The sequence below is a fragment of the Canariomyces notabilis genome, assembly GCF_033297395.1.
Source record: "Canariomyces notabilis strain CBS 508.74 unplaced genomic scaffold N656scaffold_22, whole genome shotgun sequence".
In the NCBI taxonomy this organism is placed as follows: Eukaryota; Fungi; Ascomycota; class Sordariomycetes; order Sordariales; family Chaetomiaceae; genus Canariomyces; species Canariomyces notabilis.
Genome location: NW_027041844.1, coordinates 156,304 through 175,320, shown reverse-complemented (window position 1 = coordinate 175,320; position 19,017 = coordinate 156,304). Strand labels below are relative to the sequence as shown.

General features: G+C 55.0%; 6 protein-coding genes across 6 annotated transcripts; 3 read left to right on the top strand and 3 right to left on the bottom strand.

Moving 5' to 3' along the window:
* Positions 1-778: 778 nt before the first annotated feature.
* Positions 779-2,160, bottom strand: N656DRAFT_307550 (uncharacterized protein). The gene is made up of 3 exons (XM_064809188.1): positions 1,918-2,160; positions 1,158-1,850; positions 779-1,082 (listed from the first exon to the last, which is right to left on the bottom strand). Exons 1-3 carry the CDS (start codon positions 2,060-2,062, stop codon positions 949-951), a joined length of 972 nt encoding a protein of 323 aa, XP_064667464.1. The 5' UTR covers positions 2,063-2,160; the 3' UTR covers positions 779-948.
* A 1,680-nt stretch (positions 2,161-3,840) lies between these two features.
* On the top strand, positions 3,841-5,510 carry N656DRAFT_782325 (FAD dependent oxidoreductase). Its single transcript, XM_064815743.1, has one exon. The coding sequence runs from the start codon at positions 4,174-4,176 to the stop codon at positions 5,482-5,484; it is 1,311 nt and encodes a 436-aa protein (XP_064667463.1). The 5' UTR covers positions 3,841-4,173; the 3' UTR covers positions 5,485-5,510.
* A 334-nt stretch (positions 5,511-5,844) lies between these two features.
* On the bottom strand, positions 5,845-8,214 carry N656DRAFT_800472 (uncharacterized protein; the record flags this gene model as incomplete). The annotated part of the gene is made up of 5 exons (XM_064818016.1): positions 5,845-5,929; positions 5,982-7,175; positions 7,231-7,962; positions 8,057-8,125; positions 8,195-8,214. 5 exons carry the CDS (start codon positions 8,212-8,214, stop codon positions 5,845-5,847), a joined length of 2,100 nt encoding a protein of 699 aa, XP_064667462.1.
* Positions 8,215-9,315: 1,101 nt separating this feature from the next.
* Positions 9,316-11,918, top strand: N656DRAFT_847334 (hsp70-like protein). Its single transcript, XM_064819265.1, has 3 exons — positions 9,316-9,356; positions 9,430-9,556; positions 9,617-11,918. The coding sequence occupies exons 1-3, from the start codon at positions 9,330-9,332 to the stop codon at positions 11,476-11,478; spliced, it is 2,016 nt and encodes a 671-aa protein (XP_064667461.1). The 5' UTR covers positions 9,316-9,329; the 3' UTR covers positions 11,479-11,918.
* A 317-nt stretch (positions 11,919-12,235) lies between these two features.
* On the bottom strand, positions 12,236-14,469 carry N656DRAFT_782322 (uncharacterized protein). The gene is made up of 3 exons (XM_064815742.1): positions 14,075-14,469; positions 12,878-14,008; positions 12,236-12,821 (listed from the first exon to the last, which is right to left on the bottom strand). The coding sequence occupies exons 1-3, from the start codon at positions 14,263-14,265 to the stop codon at positions 12,299-12,301; spliced, it is 1,845 nt and encodes a 614-aa protein (XP_064667460.1). The 5' UTR covers positions 14,266-14,469; the 3' UTR covers positions 12,236-12,298.
* A 552-nt stretch (positions 14,470-15,021) lies between these two features.
* Positions 15,022-18,429, top strand: N656DRAFT_682301 (uncharacterized protein; the record flags this gene model as incomplete). Its single annotated transcript, XM_064810574.1, has 1 exon — positions 15,022-18,429. A coding segment is annotated over one exon (3,408 nt), but the record flags the coding sequence as incomplete, so codon positions are not given.
* Between the last annotated feature and the right edge of the window lie 588 nt (positions 18,430-19,017).

Sequence of the window (19,017 nt, the reverse complement as noted above, 5' to 3'; positions counted from 1 at the left end):
AGCGGAGGACAAGACGAAAACAGAGTCCGCTGGATCTAGCAGCAACAACGTGGACCTGTCGATGTACGAACCTAGGCCGTAGGTTCTGTTAAGAGGGGTAGTCGAGAGGATGATTTTGGCATGCAAAATTCGGGCTGAACTAACATACCTAGCGCCTTCCTCAAGTACCTTGAAGTTCCATGTGAAAACCAACTCGTCTGGGGTACTGTACCTTATGGATGTACCATCCAATACTAAACCTGAGGAGCCGGACATGCTTTTGGACTCTACCGATCGAGACCACCTATAGATACCGTAAAAGAAGGGGTAAGTAACTGTTGATGAGGGGATAGGTCGGCACGTCGGTCGCGGTGAACGATGCACAGATCAGCAATCACTGTATGCCGTGAAGCGTTGACGCCGCTAACCACGTCATTCACATCTCCTTCGCCACAAAATGACTTCAACACGCTAATGTTTCCCCCAACGCGGTTTGTTTCATACCTCCTGCATAGAGGTAAGTGAATGTTCACACTGAAGCGGCGCAAGATGACGCCAAATCGAAGCATGCTGAGATCCAGGGGGTGAGGAGGATTGAGTGTTCGGCTACTAGGTATTCTGTTCATCATACAACGCAAAGGTATCCCATGAAACCACCATCCACCATTGAGATATGTTGCCTTTGGTTAACCCTCGCTGCAGCTTGTTGAGACCATGGCAAGCAGCATAGCGAGTACCGTCATGACCGTTCCTTATGCCGAGGCGCAAACACCAGAACGCCGGTTCGGGGACAACATCTTCTGTTGCACCTTGAATCTTGCGAAAAATCCTCTAACCCATCGGAACGCCATCGCAAAGCAGATATCTGTGGGACAATGGAAAAGAAATAATGATTTGTGCCCTCCTTTAGCAGTAAACGAAATAATAAGAGAATCGCCGCTCGCTCAATGGTGCCCTGATAATCGTGGCCTAAGACGTCGTATCAGAAGACTGCTGAGCCGAATCATCTTCGGATACGGACGTCGAATGAGTCAAGTGCGAAGAGTGAGACGGCGGGTGAGTGAATTGGGTATTGTTGCCGGTCAACTCAGCAAGCTTTGCCTCTGTCCCCATGTATTAGCGATCATGCCCGAGCGATGTGGGTGATGGTGGCAGAGGGGGGCAGACTGAAAACTCACCCAATTCTTTGATCCTATGTCGAAGCATCTGATTCTCACGGACCAGCATTTGTGTCTCAGCCTGGTAAAAGGCGCTCTCGTCGCGGCCGCCAAGGACCCACGGCTCGCCGCTGTCACCGCTGATCGAGGAGGAGCGAAGCCGGGGCGAGGCATGGCGACTCGGAGTCCTGGACCGGAGGTGGAGATCGGCCCGGGCCATATCAAAGGAGCTGCGCGGATGACGGTGCGCGAATACAGGTGACCGGGGCAGAGAACTCGAACCTACGCCCCCTGCGTATGGCGTCTGTGGAGTTGATGTTGCAATTGGGACTGGCACGGCTCGGTCAGATGCCTCATTTCCCGAAGCTGCGGGCTGGCCCATGTTTTGGCGTTCCAGCTGGGCCTGTAGCCGGCTGATTTCGGCGAGGAGTCGGTTGACCTGTTTCTCCTGCTCATTCTCCAATTCTTGATGCAGTTCACCCAGGCTAAGGGTTCGGTTGTGATGCGGGATCCCGGTGGGTATCAGCCGAGGAGAGCTGGAGATAGGGAAATGGCCAGGTGTCTGGTAGCTGCTGCTCTGGCTGTCGGACACCATCTCCCCAGGCGCTGGCACCGAGGGATCGGCGATTTGAAGGTTCATCAGAACCTGGGAGCGGCGCCGGCCAGCGCTGGATGAGTCCCGCCGAGGAGACAACGGACTGCTGATCGATGAACCTAAGACCGATATCATCAGTAAAAAGCGACCAATAATCGTTTGAAAAGCATCGATGCTCAACTATACCTCGAGACGTAGACGGCGATTCCCGCTGGAGACCAGCATTGAGAGTTGCGGCAGCCTGGAGTGAGATTGACGGGTGCCTGCCAAGCGGCGATGATGGCGGGGCATCTCCGTTTGGGCCTCTCGATGCATCATTGTCGGCATACATGATGTAGCGTGATGCGACCCGCCGATGAGAGCGACTGTTGGGTGGAAGTTTGGAGTTGGCAGTTTCTCGAGTACGGCTACGATGGATTTTGAAAGAAAAGCCGTAGAGGGCAATTCAATCGAAGACCGGAATTGGTACCTTGGTTGCAGCCTGGAACTGAAGTCACCGTGAACTGCAAGAACAGCACACAATGAGATTAAAGAGACCCGTGGACACACTGTTGCTTGAGACTGGCTAAGCGGTTCCACCGATGAGGCAATGTCCGTCGATCAAGCGAGAACCGCTAAGTGTAGAGCGACTCGGAAGAAGTCAAGTGGGTTCTCGGCAGGGTGCATGATGGCGTCGGTTACGGTGGGATGCTTTGTCTCTATGGAAGCTGTTGGCCGCTTGAAAGGCAGCTCAGCAAGCGATCGAGATCTCGGCGCGTGACGTCTTTTCGCACAGGGTCTTGGCCGCTGTGGAAAGCCTGCACGGTACAGTACAGTACAAGGTACCGTCATACAGTACAATACTAGTACAGTATGGATACAATACTAGTCCTGGTAATTTTGTCTTTGCGCAACCCCGGGTCTCAACTTACAGACTGCGTCACCAGGCCCAAGAACATGTTTAGATATGAGATGAGGCCCTGAGAGTGCTCGTAATACCTCTGCTCACATGGCAAATGTTTGTGCGCCTTGATCTCATATATGACCCAACGGTGCATCAACCGACTCATCTTCCACGCTTCTCACGTTTAGGGGTTCTAATTAGCGCCTTGCCGCGGTGCCCATCCACAAGTGGCTCGGGTCCGGATGTGTCACGAGCCTTATCTCAGTACTCAGACCTTCCTTCCAGGCGTGCAGGCTTGGACAGTGCCGCAGCCATTTTACAGTACAAATTTGTCGCACTAGACATTGCACTAGACATTTTAGGCATATGACCCACTTTTTGCACAGAACGCCTGGGAAGAAGGTCAGAGAGCATTTTTAAAGGGATCTGGGGGGTTGGACTCGGCCGCCCATACAAATCCAGAGTGACCTCAATTTGCAAATGACCACCATTCAGTTACAACCACCTACCCTGCAAAACAAAATACACTCTGAGGATCTTTGGAAGTGGGAGAATCTGATGATACTAATGGAATTGCGATGCGATGTTGTGGTTGTAGAATGGTATATACAAACGTAAAGAAGGGGGTTGGACTCGCGATCCCAGGTCGGTCGGCGACCCCCATCGAACTTGCGCGCAAGTACTTCAACCTCGAGGAAACTTGGCACTGAGCTTCCTCTATTCAAGGGCATCTTCTGTACCGAGTTTGGTACGTTCAATCCATGGTGGTGTTGAGGGTTGGCATTGAGGATGTGGAAAATGGTACTTCCTGGAGGTCGGCTGCCGCCCGTACAAGTAGCGCGCGCCCGTTAGAGCACCAAGGATGCGAGGTTCTATAGAAGCATTAGTGTGCCTAAAGAGCTCTTTTCAAGATAATTGATTTGATACCAACTATATATATAGATTTGCTTCAAATTGTAGTTTCGTTGTAATTGTATGGTGAGAAAGCCGAGTCCAACGCCCCCAAGATCCTGAAAATGCTCTCAGACCAGTATGGGCGGAGGGTGCGGTATGTGGGTCAGGGAAAATACCATTGGCTGGCCAGGTCCACTATTCCCAAAGGGGCCGCACCGCCCATATACTGGTTTGAGTACTGAGATAACACGAGCCTGATTTATGACGGTTTCTGCAGGTGGCTGCGCTGCCTGCTGGGAAAGAGCACTCCATCTTGGGGATCTAAAACCGCCGGAATGGAAGCAGTGATCAGCCGATCAGGACGGCCGGGCCCGGGGTCCCGAGTCGGTCTTTCCTTTTGGGCATCCAGTCAGGAGAGAAACAGTCAGGAGAGACCTTGGAATCCAACCGACAGTTCGAGACTCGGAAACTGCCAGTGTCTTTTTTGCCAATGGAATTCAATTTTGAAATGCAGTGGTGAACAAGCCACCACTACCTCCAAGTTACCTGCCTACACTGTATAGCGCGTAAATCACCGCAAGATCCAGTACTAACCTAACAGGTCACTGAAAAGATCTCGACCTCTGCTGAAATGCAGGTCCCGTTCACACACTTGACTCTCCAAAATGCACACTTGTCCTGCGCCGGCCCTCTTCTTCCGGGGTTCCGTATTCAAACCGACTCCTGCCCGGGGCCGATTATTCGCCGCCAGGCGACATGCCAATGCTAGATTATTCTCACAGACGTGCCTGCGGCGTCAGTCGCCCATTAGCGCCGACTTTACGCACGCCGTCATAGGCGGCGGGGTCGTGGGCCTCGCCATCGCCCAGCAACTCGCCCGGCGTGGCGGCAAAGCGGGTAGTAACTCGACAACGCTCCTATTGGAGCGCCACAGCGCCGTAGGCACCGAGACGTCAAGCCGCAACAGCGAGGTGATCCACGCTGGCATCTACTACGGCGCCGGGTCGCTCAAGACGGAGCTGTGCATCCGCGGCAAGGAGCAGCTGTACGCCCTCTGCGCGGCGCACGACATCCCTCATCGGCGGACGGGCAAGTGGATCGTAGCGCAAAACGACGCGCAGCTCGCCGCGCTCCAGAAGATCCACGATTTTTGCGTCAACGAGATCCACGTGCCCGTGCGCTGGGTCGGCCCGGAGGAGGCGGCGCGGCGGGAGCCGGCCGTGTGCGCGGAAATGGCTATCCTCGAGAGCCCCACCACGGGCATCGTCGACAGCCACGCGCTGATGCTCTGCCTGCTGGGGCGTTTCGAGGATGCGGGCGGCACGCTCGCGCTGGGTAGCGCCGTCGAGGCCATCACCCCGCTCGGCGACAACAACAACGGCAGCGCGGGATGGCAGCTGACGGTGCGTGACGCCGACAGCGGCGAGGTGTCGACGGTGACGGCCGAGACGCTGATCAACTCTGCCGGCTTGGGCGCCGTGGCCGTGCACAACTTGATTGTGCCGCCCGAGCGGCGCAAGCAAGCCTTCTACGCCAAAGGGAATTACTTTTCCTACGGAGCCTCGAGCCCGAGAGTGGGCACGTTGGTCTATCCGGCGCCCGAACCGGGCCATGGCGGCCTGGGCACGCACCTGACGCTGGATCTGGCGGGCCGCATCAGGTTCGGACCCGACGTTGAGTGGGTTGACTCGCCCGACGACCTGAGCGTCAACGAGGCGCGGCTGTCGCAGACGATCGAGGAGGTCAAGAAGTATCTCCCTGGGCTCGATGAGACGCAGCTGCAACCGGACTACGCCGGGATTCGACCGAAGCTTGGGAAGCAGGGGGCTGTTGCGCATGGAAAGGGATTCGTGGACTTCGTGATCCAAAGGGAGGAGGAATACCAAGGGTGGATCAACCTGCTCAATATCGAGAGTCCTGGGCTCACGAGCTGTTTAGCTATAGCGGAAAGGGTAGAAAAGCTTTTGTATACATGAATGGTTAATACAAGGGTTATACGATCCATGAGCTGAGGGCCCAACCACGTTGAATGTTGAACATCTCTCGATTCCCAATTTCAACGGCCATTGTGTCCATCCGGGCCGGTCCAGTAAAACCGCGGTCGAACAAAGGACTTTTGTCCGTGGAGTAAATAAAATATCATAATCCAGCCGACTACGTAGAAGTTACACCCGCCAGTGTCTGTCAGCAATCTCAGACATCCTTAACCCGTAACATAAAGTAGACGATCCGAATTGAGCAAAACGCCAAGGCACCTATCTCATGCAATGCCCGTAATCCGTTGAGTAGCAGCGCGGTACCGAAGAGCGAAACCTGAAAGCTTGAACGAGCTTGACCTAACTTAAGGTGATGCTGGGCGACAATTTCCGCTCAAATAGATTTACACGAAATTCGTAAATGCCGTTCTCGGCGCCGACGAACCTAAAGGAAGTGAGCCTCTCATGAAACACGCAAACACCAGGGCTGGACTAACAGGACGTCGCCATTTTCGCTCCACGACAACCCGGCGGTGTCGTAGGGCCCAGGGCGGATATGAGGCGTGTATGTTCCAAAGATCCGCCGCGACGGGTTCTCATCCCACTCGCGCATAAGGTAGGCCGCTCTGTGCAAACGCCGCTGCGCGTCAGCAAAGGATCTGAAATGAAAGAGTGGATGCTGGGTCTCGTCGGGGGGGTCCGGTGGCGGATCGCCACTGTCAGGTGAGGGGTCGTCGTACAAAGCCTCAACGTTATCCCAGCCGCCAGTGGACGCCGGGTTGGTGTTTGACATGAGGCGCGAAATCACTGCGCGGCGCTCGCTACTCCCGGAACCCGTGATCCCCAGGCCGCTCGCACGTCCAGAAAAGGGGTTGCCTGCATACCGGCGCCTTTCAGTTGTGATGTAATCCTCTCCTCTTGCCCGCATACGCTCCTGACTGTCGCGGATACGCTCTCTCTGGTCGCGAATATTGTCCAGGATCTCGTTGACCGCTTGGTTCACGCTTGCCGTGCGCTCTCTCGGCCTGGCGCTATCCGGTGTCAGTGCTGAGCGCGTCGCTCTCTCGGCCCAAGGTGACCGCGTACTGGTGCCGGTGCCACTACCGCCATTACCATTGTTGTTGCTGCTACTTTCCCTGCCAATCCTGGTCGAACCTGAATTGTTGTACTGATCCTGGCGCCTGCGGAAATCCTGTATGGCCTCCAAGACGGCAGTCTCCTCCGGGCTTAGCGGAACGTTGTAACGCCCTGGTGACTCTTGTCCTTCTGACTGACCGGCATGTCGGGTCTCTAGCGTATCCGCAAGATTCGATAATAAAGCTTCAGCACGATCGTGTCGTTCCAGAAGGCGCGGATCGATCGTATTTCGATCCGTAACGTCCACGTGCTCGAAGTCATCATCCCTGTCGAGATACAGTATCTGCCGGGAGTCGAAACCTGTGCGGATATCCGCAATGCCTACGCGGCCTCGGTCTTCGGTCCAGGCCAGAAGGTCAGTAGGTCCGGGAGAAAAGGCCATGTCCCTCACAGCGCCATGTTCTGCATTCGGTCGCGACGTGGTGAACGTCATGAGTAATGGATCCACTCCGGGTATGATCAAGGCCGCAGTGTCGAATATTGAAATAGTCCCATATTGGGTTCCGACAGCAAGGTATCTTCCCGTGCTAGAGAAGCAGGCAGCAAAGCTTCCTCTGTTGGCCATTAGACATTTGCATATTGGGACTGAAACGTCAGGCAAAAACAAACCTGCTATCAGACCGGTCATCCTTGCTTTGACTTTTCAGCTGGATTCTACCGCAAGGAGCCCATTCATAGAGGGGTCGGTCAGCAACCCGGAAAGATATCCCCGACTCGCCTTTCTTCTCTCTCCTCTCGTGTATGTATAGGTAGGGATCGTCGCTAATGGCAATGAGAACCCGCCCATCCGGAGATATGACGCCGCGGTTCATGTAGTCGGGATATTGGATCTTATCCAAAGTTTCCTGGTCCCGGAGGCTGACCACAACGACGGAGCTGTCATTGTTGGCCAGCACTGCAACATCCTGATCGTATGCCCCTTCACATGCTTCGCCGAGCATGGGCGGGAACCAGAGGGTAATGCAATTAACCCGATCTTTGCCAAAGACGTTGCTCCGCACTACCATATTCTTGTCGGAGAGGGCTTCGGCGAGGGACGAGGAAATGGCTTCTGGGAGGTCCAAGGACAAGGGAAGGCGATCGTCCGGTTGCAGGTCACTTCCCCTTCCGGCCTCTTCCCCTACTCGAAAGGCACTGAACTGGCCCAACTCGCCCCCGCAGCATACCCAGCCTTTTCGAGCTACCAGACACCTGGGCATGAAGCTCAGTTTCTTGACACTCTCGGTCTCCCGCGTCTTGGTGTTTAAGCGCTGGACGTGGACATTTCGCTGATCGGTGCCAACTGGGAAATAGACGACATTCTGGCCGTCAGTCCCGAGCAGAGACCGCAATTGCCAGTGACTGATACAGCTCGTTAGATACCAGCATGTATGCCGGACTGCGGCAACCAATGCGGACAGGCATCCATCAAATGGGCTGGGGAATGGGGACGTACTGCCAGCGAACGCCGGCCCGGAAATGCCTGCGCGGCTTCGCCAGAATCAAATTCTCGGTCGAGTTATAGCTGCACAACAGGTCCTGTCAGCCATCAAACCGAGAGACGAATCGTAGCGTGATTAAGCAGGGGCCTTACACGTCGCCCGTGACGGCCATGGTACCGATATCTGCGCCAAGCGGCTAATACCATGCCACCATCCAAAATGCTCGTTTTCTTTCGCGCAATATGCTAGAACTGCCGTTTAGGAGCACGCCGGAATGAAATCAGTTCTGCGATGTCGTCGGTTTGGTGATCAGCTAAGAGCTATAGTGCGTAGAAAAAAGCTGTGTGAAGTGCTGTCGATAAAGACGAGGAGCATCAAGGCATGGTCGTCATCGTCCGTAAAGTTAGCTAGAGGTGGAGTAGCTCAATGACTGCCTTTTGCCGTCGCGCATTGGAATTTTGTTGGCAGCGCTCTTCTTAAGGGCCCCCCGCCACTGATTGCGGAAGAATCCACCAAGATGGTGGGGAGGCGTGCGCCGGTGTCAGGGGTGTCTGCACTAATGCCGCTAGGTATTCCGTAATAATGAGAGCTCAGCATTGAATCGTCAAGGTATTGTACAAGGTATCCGTATTGTACTGTACAATACCTTACCTGACGAGCTGACCTACACTGTTAGTTTTTCGTAGATACCATACAGTTGAATAGCATTTGGAATTCAATCGTTCATTCCTCCAACAGCCACAGAAGTAATTCGACTACTAGAACTCTCGCAATGCGGAGATGTGTAACTTGCTGCGCACTCGCTACCACTGATTTAAGAGACGGCGGTTTGAGAGTGAGCGCATCGATGTTTAGAAACTGCTGTGATTTTTGAAGGTATTCGTACAGTACACTTACAAGGACACGAGCTTGACGGATTCGAAAGTGTCAAAGGTTGAGCGCGGCGTCACGTGGATTCCTTCAATCTCTGGCCTTGGCACTCCGGAACGCATCATGAATGCAACTCCAGGTTCTCTAAGTAGTGGCCCGTGCCGAGGACCCACACGCTAGCAGGTCAGTGGCTGACTTCGAAATTTCGAACGTCTTCGATGTTCGCTCTGAATTTTTTTTTTCACTTCCCTCTCTTCCGTACAAAAGAGGAACTACCTCACACCACCAAACCATTCTTCTTCCTCCATCTTCTCATCAATACCGTATTCGAGCCGCCGTCCGGCTTAATTGCGTTCCCCTCTTCACCATTCACAAGGGTGTTCTTTTCCTCCTCCTGATTATTAGATCTTTTCCACGATGATGCCAACACGGTTTGCTCGTGCCGTAGGTCTCACTTCCGGCGCGCCTTGCGCATTAGTCGCAGTCTTTGAGAGCTGTGCTAACCACACGCAAATAGCTTCCCAGGGCAGCCACAGCAGCGTCCCGCTCGGCGGGAGTGCTTCGCAAGCCCTTTGCTCCCGCCTACGCGCGGTTCCAATCAACAGATGAGAAGGTCACAGGTGCCGTCATCGGCATTGATCTTGGTAAGTGGGAGCTGCCTCAACGTTAGTCTCGGCCATGTGCTTATCGTGATTGTTGTCTAGGCACAACCAACTCTGCTGTTGCCATCATGGAAGGAAAGACGCCCAGGATTATCGAAAACGCGGAAGGCGCCCGGACAACACCGTCAGTAGTTGCATTCGCCGAAGATGGTGAGCGGCTGGTTGGTGTTGCTGCCAAGCGTCAAGCCGTCGTCAACCCCGAGAACACACTCTTCGCCACGAAGCGGTTAATCGGCCGGAAGTTCACCGATCCTGAGGTGCAGAGAGATCTCAAGGAGGTTCCTTACAAGATTGTCCAGCACTCCAACGGCGATGCCTGGGTTGAGGCCCGCGGCCAGAAGTACTCGCCTTCCCAAATCGGCGGTTTCGTCCTCCAGAAGATGAAGGAGACGGCCGAGGCCTACCTCAGCAAGCCCGTCAAGAACGCCGTTGTCACCGTTCCTGCTTATTTCAACGACTCACAGCGTCAGGCTACCAAGGATGCTGGTCAAATTGCCGGTCTGAATGTCCTCCGTGTTGTCAACGAGCCCACTGCTGCCGCCCTTGCCTACGGTCTGGAGAAGGAGGCCGACCGCGTTGTGGCCGTGTATGACCTTGGCGGTGGTACCTTCGATATCTCTGTCCTAGAGATTCAGAACGGCGTCTTCGAAGTCAAGTCTACCAACGGTGACACCCACCTTGGTGGTGAAGATTTCGATATCCATCTCGTGCGCCACATTGTTCAGCAGTTCAAGAAGGATTCTGGCATCGATCTCTCCGGTGATCGCATGGCCATCCAGAGAATCCGCGAGGCTGCTGAGAAGGCCAAGATCGAGCTGTCTTCATCTCTCCAGACGGACATCAACCTGCCTTTCATCACTGCTGATGCTTCTGGGCCCAAGCACATCAACCTGAAGCTCACCCGCGCTCAGCTCGAGTCCATGGTTGAGCCTCTGATTAAGAGGACGATCGAGCCAGTCCGCAAGGCCTTGAAGGATGCCAACCTTCAGGCCAAGGACATCCAGGAGGTCATCCTTGTTGGTGGTATGACTCGCATGCCCAAGGTCGGCGAGTCCGTAAAGAGCATTTTCGGCCGCGATCCCGCGAAGTCCGTAAACCCTGATGAGGCTGTTGCCATTGGTGCCGCCATTCAGGGTGCTGTTCTTTCTGGCGAGGTTAAGGATCTGCTTCTTCTCGATGTCACGCCTCTATCGCTTGGTATCGAGACCCTCGGTGGTGTCTTCACCCGCCTGATCAACCGCAACACCACCATTCCCACTAAGAAGTCCCAAGTCTTCTCCACCGCGGCTGATTTCCAGACTGCCGTCGAGATCAAGGTCTACCAGGGTGAGCGTGAGCTCGTCAAGGACAACAAGCTTCTCGGCAACTTCCAGCTCGTCGGCATTCCCCCGGCTCACCGCGGTGTCCCTCAAATCGAGGTTACGTTCGATATTGATGCCGACTCGATCGTCCACGTCCACGCCAAGGACAAGGCCACCAACAAGGACCAGTCCATCACGATTGCGTCCGGCTCCGGTCTTTCCGAGTCCGAGATCCAGCAGATGGTTGAGGAGTCTGAGAAGTACGCCGAGCAGGACAAGGAACGCAAGGCCGTCATCGAGTCTGCGAACCGCGCCGACAGCGTTGTGAACGACACCGAAAAGGCTCTCAACGAGTATGCCGACAAGCTCGACAAGACCGAGGCTGATCAGATCCGCGAGAAGATCACTTCCCTGCGGGAGTTTGTCGTCAAGTGCCAGTCCGGCGAGAGCACCGCGACGGCGGCCGAGATCAAGGAGAAGACGGACGAGCTGCAGGTTGCCAGCTTGAACCTCTTCGACAAGATGCACAAGGCGCGGGCCGAGTCCGGCGAGGCTAGCCAGAGCAGCGCTGAGGGCGAGAAGAAGGACGAGAACAAGGCCTAGACAGATACTTGGCATCCATGACATCTATACCCCACTACATTTCTTTCACTCACATGTCTGACTAGGTTGGAGCGTTGGAGCGGCCCTCCAGTGTATTCTTGTATGTACTCGTATATTGTGGCTTGGAGGCTCATGAGGCTTGTCTAGTGTTTAATATGCAGACGGCGGATGGCGTTTTGAGCATCAAAACTGCTGCTTTCAGGGGCAGCGTCATCTTACGGTTTTCGATGATAAGATGGGCAGGGATGGGATTGGGGGGCTGGATAAAGCTGCATGTGTATCTGTGCATACACCAACGCGAAAGCAAATATTATCGGAATCCCCCCTCAATGTGTGTATATTAGTTTGGTGTTGGCGTGGCGTTGTGACATTAGATGGGAGAAGTCTTACCTGCCTTTCCCTCCTCTTGAATGGGGCCAAAACCGAGAATGCTACGTTCCATGTGATGATAAGTATGCCTCACACCACAGTAGTGCCCTTTGTTTATTAGTCCAAGGATAGACGTCGCGAGCACAAGTATACTTGGCTGTGCCATAACGATCGGGAGTCGCAGGCTACCAAGTTAAACTATACCAACCCTGAACACCATGAAGTCTGCTTTGAACTGGAGTCGGCTATGCAGTCCAGGGTCGACATCAGGACCAGCAACATGTGTCTCTCAATTAGTGGTCTCGGTTAGAGTCGGTAAGTCGTCGCCCAGTGATTTATGGGCGTGGACCACGTATGCATCACGGGGATAGAGTAAATCTGAGGCTTGGGCGCAAGTAGATTGCTTCATGTCTATTCTTTTCCGAGCTGTATAATCTACTGAACACTTGAATCACCTTCCGAATCCAAACCATCCTCTCTTCTGAGGCTTCGCCTCCGGTTCTGCGTTCTTCTCTTGAACCTTACCGGCGTCCCTGGCGCTTGGCTGGTCCCGTTTATCGGGGTAATCGATGTAGTTCCACGCCACGTCCAGGAAAAGCGGTTTTACCGGGAGCGGTTCCAGCCGCGGGGGGTAGGAGACAATGTTCTCAAGGTCAACACCGCCAGAGGGGAAGTCGGAGAGCTGGGCCGACAATGGCTTCACTGACCCTGTCGTCTGGGAAGCGGTCGCCTTGGCCGAGTCAAATAGTTCCGCCAGGGCACGATACCGCTGCAGCTCGCCGCTCAACGTGCCATGCAGGAAGCCGATATCCTTCTTGGTGACTTGGATATTTCGCGGTGCGGACTCGTCCTCATCGCCCTGGCTTGACAGAACCGGGCTGGCAGCCTCACACCGATCTAGAGCATGCTTGACCAGCGCAAGCGAGTTGACCACGTTCCCTGCGATGGCATGCGATCTAGAAATAGCTAGGCACCTATTGACCTTGTTAGTGGCACTGCATCAACCCAGAAGGGCAAAGCACATTCGTACTTGAGGGCGGTAAAATACTGCAACATTGCCTCTAACCGGCCGGACAGCTCTTGGTCGTTCGCGACGCCAGGAAGCTCCTTGATGGACTCGAGGCTCTGCAGGATGCCGCCGTACAAGGCCGCCTTCTCCTTGAGTCTCGCAATTTGCCGTCCCGGCGCTTCATCCGCACGTCTGTCGACCGTCGATTCATCCGTTCGTTTCTTCCTTCTCGGCGTAGCCCCAATTTCCAACTTTGCGCCATCGTGTTCGCCGACAAGTACCCTGTCGCGCCCAATGCGCCAGCTGATCATCTCGTAGTTTACGGCTGTCCGCGTGATCTGCAGACTTTGCATTCTTGGATCTCCCTGGGGAACGCCCTCTCGTTTGAGCTCGTCAATGGCCTGTTTGGTTGCGTCGACGGCGTCTTGGCAGGCGACCAGGATCTCGTCGTATGCTGCCGCCATGTCTTTTGGATGAAGCGTTCCAGCGGAAGCAAGCTTTTCGGCCAGCTGAGCTCTAGATGTGCCAACACCGGCCCAGGCAACAGCTATGGCGGCATCCTCAATCTTGACCTCCCTGCCTCGCCATGTCAACGTAGTCGGCGCGCCCTCAACTCCCTGCCTGGCGTCAAGATCGCCATGTTCCAGGACGGCAGGGTTGAGCTGCCGGATGCTGTCGGCCAGTTCGGGGTCGGCATGGGCAAACGCCTTGCGCGCAATTGTGGCGACGGGAAGGGTCCTCGGGATTTTGGCTTGGTATGCGGCATAACGGATCGAGGGGTCTATGGTTTCGGAAAGCAGGTCTCTGAAGATGTCGCCCTTGGCCGATGTGGAAAGGGTGCTATATATGATCCTGGATATTGCGTAGCTCTTTAGGCATGCCTCCCAGCTCTGCTTCTCGAACAGGGCCGCTCCTCTCAGGAGAGCAGCGTATGCACGAGCATCGAGGAGGTCGGTCGAGGTAGCTCCACTCGCGCTGGAGGAGAGAGCCTCTGCTAGCCTTTCGGAGGTGCGAGCAGCCTTTTCCAACCTTGAAACGATGTGCGATCTTGCCTTGCTGGATGGTCCCTTCGTGTCAGCTGAGTGGGACGCCTTCATGGACATGGCATGTGCCCAGGCCCGCTCAGCGGTCAGTAGCTGGAGATGGAGATATCTATGCGTCCATCCATTGTCAGTCAGTTCACGGCCGAGAGAGGTGATAACCGGCGGAACGTCATACTCATGGTTCTCAGCAATCTGCTCGGGTGTAACGGGGGCCTTGGGGTGAAATTTCCCTCGATTCTTGGTCGCAATGTTGAGCTTCTTGCGACAGTTGAGCAGCTTGCCCGACAGCTGTGACCGGTACGTAGCATAATCGCCGTAGAGTAATGCCTTCTCTCTTGACGAGACAACAAATTTAGTGATGTCCATTGTCGATGTCTGAGCGACCTGTCCTTTGCCCCGTCGAGCCCAACAACTCCCCTTGTGCGTCTGGGGGTTTGTTGGACCGTGGGGTCACGGTATTTCGTGGGTATCGTATTGTGTAATCCCTACATGTCCCTAACGGTTAGATATTACAATTTTCTGTACCTCGTAATTTTTGTAATAATCACCCCGCCGAGACTCGAGAGCTGCCAAGGGCCACGGCAATTGGAAGTTGAATGTTGCCCTGTGATTTTCCAGGCTGTGTGTGGCCCAAGCTCCTCTGCCACCGGGCAGGTTCTTGTGGTTGAGATTGCCAGCTGTTGGGCAGCTGGTCGGCTTCAACCTGGCACAGGAGGTGGCGCCATCCCGATTTCCGAAGAGCTCCAGATGCTCCACTGCCGACCGCGCAGGTCGCGCCTAAAATTTACAGCGCCGGGTGCTGCAAAAACAGCACGGGCTGGCTTCAAGTTTCTCTTTGGCCCTTTGTCCGTTGGCGACTGTGTTACCTTTGGTTTCTCGGTCTTGCGCTGCCTCAACTCGGGTTCGCAACGGCTGCTCTGGGGCTAATTACGAGACAGGCAATTATGTTCGACTGTGCCAGCGCGCGTTTTCTCTTCGCCAGCGCCCGCCTCAATCGCCGTCAAACATAGCGACACCTTCGGAGCTCCCCCCGGACAATGCCACTGCAACTCGGGCACTTCTCGGTTTCCCTTGGTAGATTTTGAGTTTGGCTTAGGGGGGTTATGACGCTTATATCCCGCAATGCTGGAAAGGACGGCAGCGACCATTGAGCCGAGCAGTCTCCAGCGTGTGCTTCCCTCGACCAGGCTCCGTCTGCACAGCCGTCGCCAGCTTCATACTGCCTTCTGGCACCATGGGGCTGCTGACTTAGAGCTTATTGATGCCTGCCAGGCCCTCATGCGCCAGCCTCCCCTTGAAACGAAGACAGCCGCAATGCCTGCAAAATCGAACAAGACGACGGATACCACGACGGCACCCGCTGTTCTTCTCGACTTCCTGTATCCCGGTGGCATTGCGGCGCTTTTTCGGAGGCCCTATTTGGTTCATTCGCTGCGGCTCGAGGCGGCCTCACGGCCGCGGCTTCTCATGTCACGACTCTTCACGTCATCGGCCCCAGGCCGTTCTGCCGAGCCGCTTCCCAGCCAAGAAGAATCGCCGGATGAGGTGGGGAATGGGGTGTCGGGAGAGGTTGTTGGAGAGGTTGTGGGAGACAGGGAGTCCTTGGCTGTCCAAGGGTCAATCCCCTACGAGCTGATCAGTCAAGTATACCAAGAGCCCGAGTGTGGGTACGAGGAGGCGTTGCGGAGGCTCCTGAACTCTGATAACCGTGCTGGCGCCGATGATTATGATCGAATTTTCTGGTATTACAAAAATCTCGATCCCCAGGCCAAACACGGGTTCACGACGCCTGTTTTGCTCGCTCTTTCAGCATCATCCCGACCGGTTGAGGCGTGGAGGGTCAATGATCTATTCTCTCTCTACCAGGTCAACGAGTGGACCGAAGAGGTTGTTTGCGCTGTTATCAATGCGCAGCTCACATTGGAGAATGTGCCGGCAGCCATGTCAATTTTCAGATCCGCATTAGAGGAACGCGGATTCACCCGAGGATTGGATTACCTGGCTGCCTACGGACTCGACAACTCGGCATGGGGCATGGTTCTTGAATCCTTGGAACTGTACTCCAATGTCAGACAGGATACCGACCTAGCAGCCGGGTCATCCCTGGTCCAGGAGACTGAGGCGTTCACTGACTCGAGGGTCGCTCAGAATTCTGGGTCAATTGAGTCGACAGAAACCGGAGGGGCTGCTGAGTCTGTCGACGGGTCTGCGGCGGCCCATGATGCCAGTTCTGCCGTTGGCTTGGAGCCGGAACAGAGCTGGGAAACATATCCGACGTCAGAATCGGCAGATGGCCCTGCGGCGGAAAGGAAGGTCGGAACATTTCCGACGGTAGCCAGGGTGACTGATTTCGCGGTCAAAGTGAGTCAGCTGTATAAGTCCTTCGAGGATGACCCAGAGAGTATGCACCATCGCACAGGTTTAGTCGATGCATTTCTTGCCAACATTGCAAGAAACTCGTTGGACCTATTTCGGCCGTCCGATGCTGTGTTTATTCTCGACCGCGTCGGGGATAAACGCTCATATGAAAGTTACATCCTCTCCAACCTGGAACGCGGTCGGAGAAGAATTGTTACCGACCTCTACTGGAAATACAGGGCACTCCCAGGGATACGTGTCGCCCAATTTGTCTTGCGCGCCATGATCGATGTCTTCCACCCGCACAACGTACGAGGGATGGAACAAGTTCTTGCGGACTGGTACCAGGTTTATGACCGGTTAGACGAAAGGACATACCGGAAGTTCATGACTTTCTATAGCGGCCGGGGCGATGTCAAGTCGGTCATGCGTTTGGCTGAGGAGTACGCCAAGCATCACAACAGGCAGGTGGAGCAGGATCCCGAGTTGGTCGTTACCGTCATGAAAGCCTACGCAGTTAAAGGTGACTGCGAGGCGGTCCGTCGGGTCATGGAGGAGGCTGTCGAGAAGACAGGAGTGCCGCCCGATACAGTAATGTGGAACGTCCTGCTCGACGCCCACAAAAGGGTGAATGACTACGAAGGGGCTCTAAAGATTTTTTTCAATGTTTGTGAAAACTATGAGCCCGACCTAACCACTTTCGGAACCATCATGGGCATGGCGGCCCGGCGCGGTGACCTTGAATTCACACTGGAAATCTTCCAGCTGGCCCAGGAGCGACAACTACAACCGAACTTGAATCTGATTCAGGCATTGGTGGAGGCATACTGCCAGAATGACCGGTACGCCGAGGCCGAGAAACTCTGCGTCGACGTTACCGAGAATCGCGAGGTGCCTGGCGACTACACATTGTTGTGGAACAAGCTCCTTGAACATCACGCCAAACGGCGGAACTTGATGGGCGTCAACCGCCTCCTGGGGATCATGTCGGCTAAGGGTATCATCTACAACCAAGACACATACAGTCATCTCCTCTTGGCGCTGCTGTATTGCCGACAAGCTCAACATGCCATGCATCTCCTGAGGCTTGCCCACCGCGAAGGTGTCTTCAATCCCACCCCTGATCACTTCATCCTCCTCATGGCGGCTTTCATGAAAGCTGGAGAACCGGATATGGTGCTGAAGACCAACCAGCTGATGGCACAGATGGCATTTCCCGAGTCCGCAGCTCGCTTGAGAAATGTCATTGATGCCCTCGGCAGGTGGCAGGAGCTCCCGCCACACCATAGACAAGGGCTTGACGGGCAGCACTTCCTCAAACTAGTCCTGAAATACTTTTACAGAGCCATGGACAGGGTCGACGAGGGCGCACCCGACAGTGAGGGCTCTATTATCAGCCTCTACTCCAAGGTGCTCTTCATCCTGACGCAAATGCGCGAGCATGCGACGGTAGAGCAGCTGATAGAGCTGTACAACTCCCGGTTCCCCCAGCGCTCCTCGCCCCAAGCTATCCCCATCAAGCTGCTGCACAACATCATGCTCGCGGATTTTTACGAAGAAAAATACGACCGGGTCAAGGAGACGTGGAAGGTCGTGGTGCAGCGGACAACACGGCGGTACGCGGTGGCGTCAGCGCTCCGCAACGGGGATTTGGAGGAGGCATCCAAGCCGGTCGCGTACGCGATGCGATTCCGCCTAAGCGACCCGCTCAAGACGATGCAGCGACTGTACGTCGCAGAGGGAGACGCGCAAGGGCTCATGGACACTGTCGCCGAGATCCGCAATCTAGGGTTCGAGCTCGACAGTAAGAACTGGAACTACTACGTTCAGGCGCTCGCCAAGCTCAAGGAGTGGCGCCAGGCGTTTGAGGCGTGCGAGCAGGTGCTTATGCCACACTGGAACGGCTGGGCCATGGTGCGCAGGTGGAAGCGGACAGGCAAGTACCAACTCCCGCTGGAGCTGCGCCGCAGCGAGGACCCCAGCAGGCCCAGGCCCATATCCCACACCCTGATGGTGCTGGCAAAGGAGTACAGGGACCTGGACCAGATACGTCTCTGGTCGCAAGCGGCGGCGAGCGAGATTCACTACATCGAGGAAAATTGTCCCAAGACAGTCCTTGCCATCACTACCATGAGAGCCACGGGGTCGCCGGTCGAGGTCGCCATCCTTGGAGATTTGAGGAAACCAAAGCGGGGGAAAAGGTTTGAGCCCGAGGACGAGAACGAGGCTTACTTTAGGGAGCAGTTGGGCCAGGGACGAAGAAGGCGTTGGCGAGAGCAGGCAGAGAGCGAGGATATGCGGGAGCAGGCAGAGGTGAAGAATCTGCAGGAGCGATCAAGCGAAATGGAGGAGGGAGAGAGGACGAAAGCTCAAAGTAAACCGCGGAGGAAGGAGGGCAAGAGAGAACGGAAGAAGAGGAAGAAGGAGGAAAAGAGCAGGGAGCAGGAGTATGCCCGGTACAATCAGTTGTGGGCCGAAGAGCATGGCATCTCGGAAGACGATAACTGGACAGATGGCGAGTTCTTGAAGGTTGGTAAGGCGACGAGAGACAAGGGACAATTGTCGGACGAGGATATTGTCGGTGCCTTGAAATCGGAGCAGTAGATCTAGATCTAACCGGTGTCAGGAGGTAGAATGATGGCGGTTGTGTACTGTACCTGTATTGTATGTATCTGTACATTACTGTGGTCCGTTGTACCAGTACTGTTTGTAACTAGGTAGAGGGGGTATTATTCGTATGGCGACTCGGTGTTGGCAACT

Excerpts from the sequence above, each read along its gene's own strand:
- N656DRAFT_307550 (XM_064809188.1), bottom strand. The coding sequence starts at position 2,062 with ATGTATGCCGACAATGATGCATCGAGAGGCCCAAACGGAGATGCCCCG. Across the intron at positions 1,851-1,917 it reads ATCGCCGTCTACGTCTCGAG|GTTCATCGATCAGCAGTCCG; the intron begins GTATAGTTGAGC and ends TATCGGTCTTAG. Across the intron at positions 1,083-1,157 it reads ACATAGGATCAAAGAATTGG|AGGCAAAGCTTGCTGAGTTG; the intron begins GTGAGTTTTCAG and ends ACATGGGGACAG.
- N656DRAFT_782325 (XM_064815743.1), top strand. The coding sequence starts at position 4,174 with ATGCACACTTGTCCTGCGCCGGCCCTCTTCTTCCGGGGTTCCGTATTC.
- N656DRAFT_847334 (XM_064819265.1), top strand. The coding sequence starts at position 9,330 with ATGATGCCAACACGGTTTGCTCGTGCC. Across the intron at positions 9,357-9,429 it reads CAACACGGTTTGCTCGTGCC|CTTCCCAGGGCAGCCACAGC; the intron begins GTAGGTCTCACT and ends ACACGCAAATAG. Across the intron at positions 9,557-9,616 it reads CGTCATCGGCATTGATCTTG|GCACAACCAACTCTGCTGTT; the intron begins GTAAGTGGGAGC and ends ATTGTTGTCTAG.
- N656DRAFT_782322 (XM_064815742.1), bottom strand. The coding sequence starts at position 14,265 with ATGGACATCACTAAATTTGTTGTCTCGTCAAGAGAGAAGGCATTACTC. Across the intron at positions 14,009-14,074 it reads CAGATTGCTGAGAACCATGA|ATATCTCCATCTCCAGCTAC; the intron begins GTATGACGTTCC and ends ATGGACGCATAG. Across the intron at positions 12,822-12,877 it reads CAGTATTTTACCGCCCTCAA|GTGCCTAGCTATTTCTAGAT; the intron begins GTACGAATGTGC and ends CAAGGTCAATAG.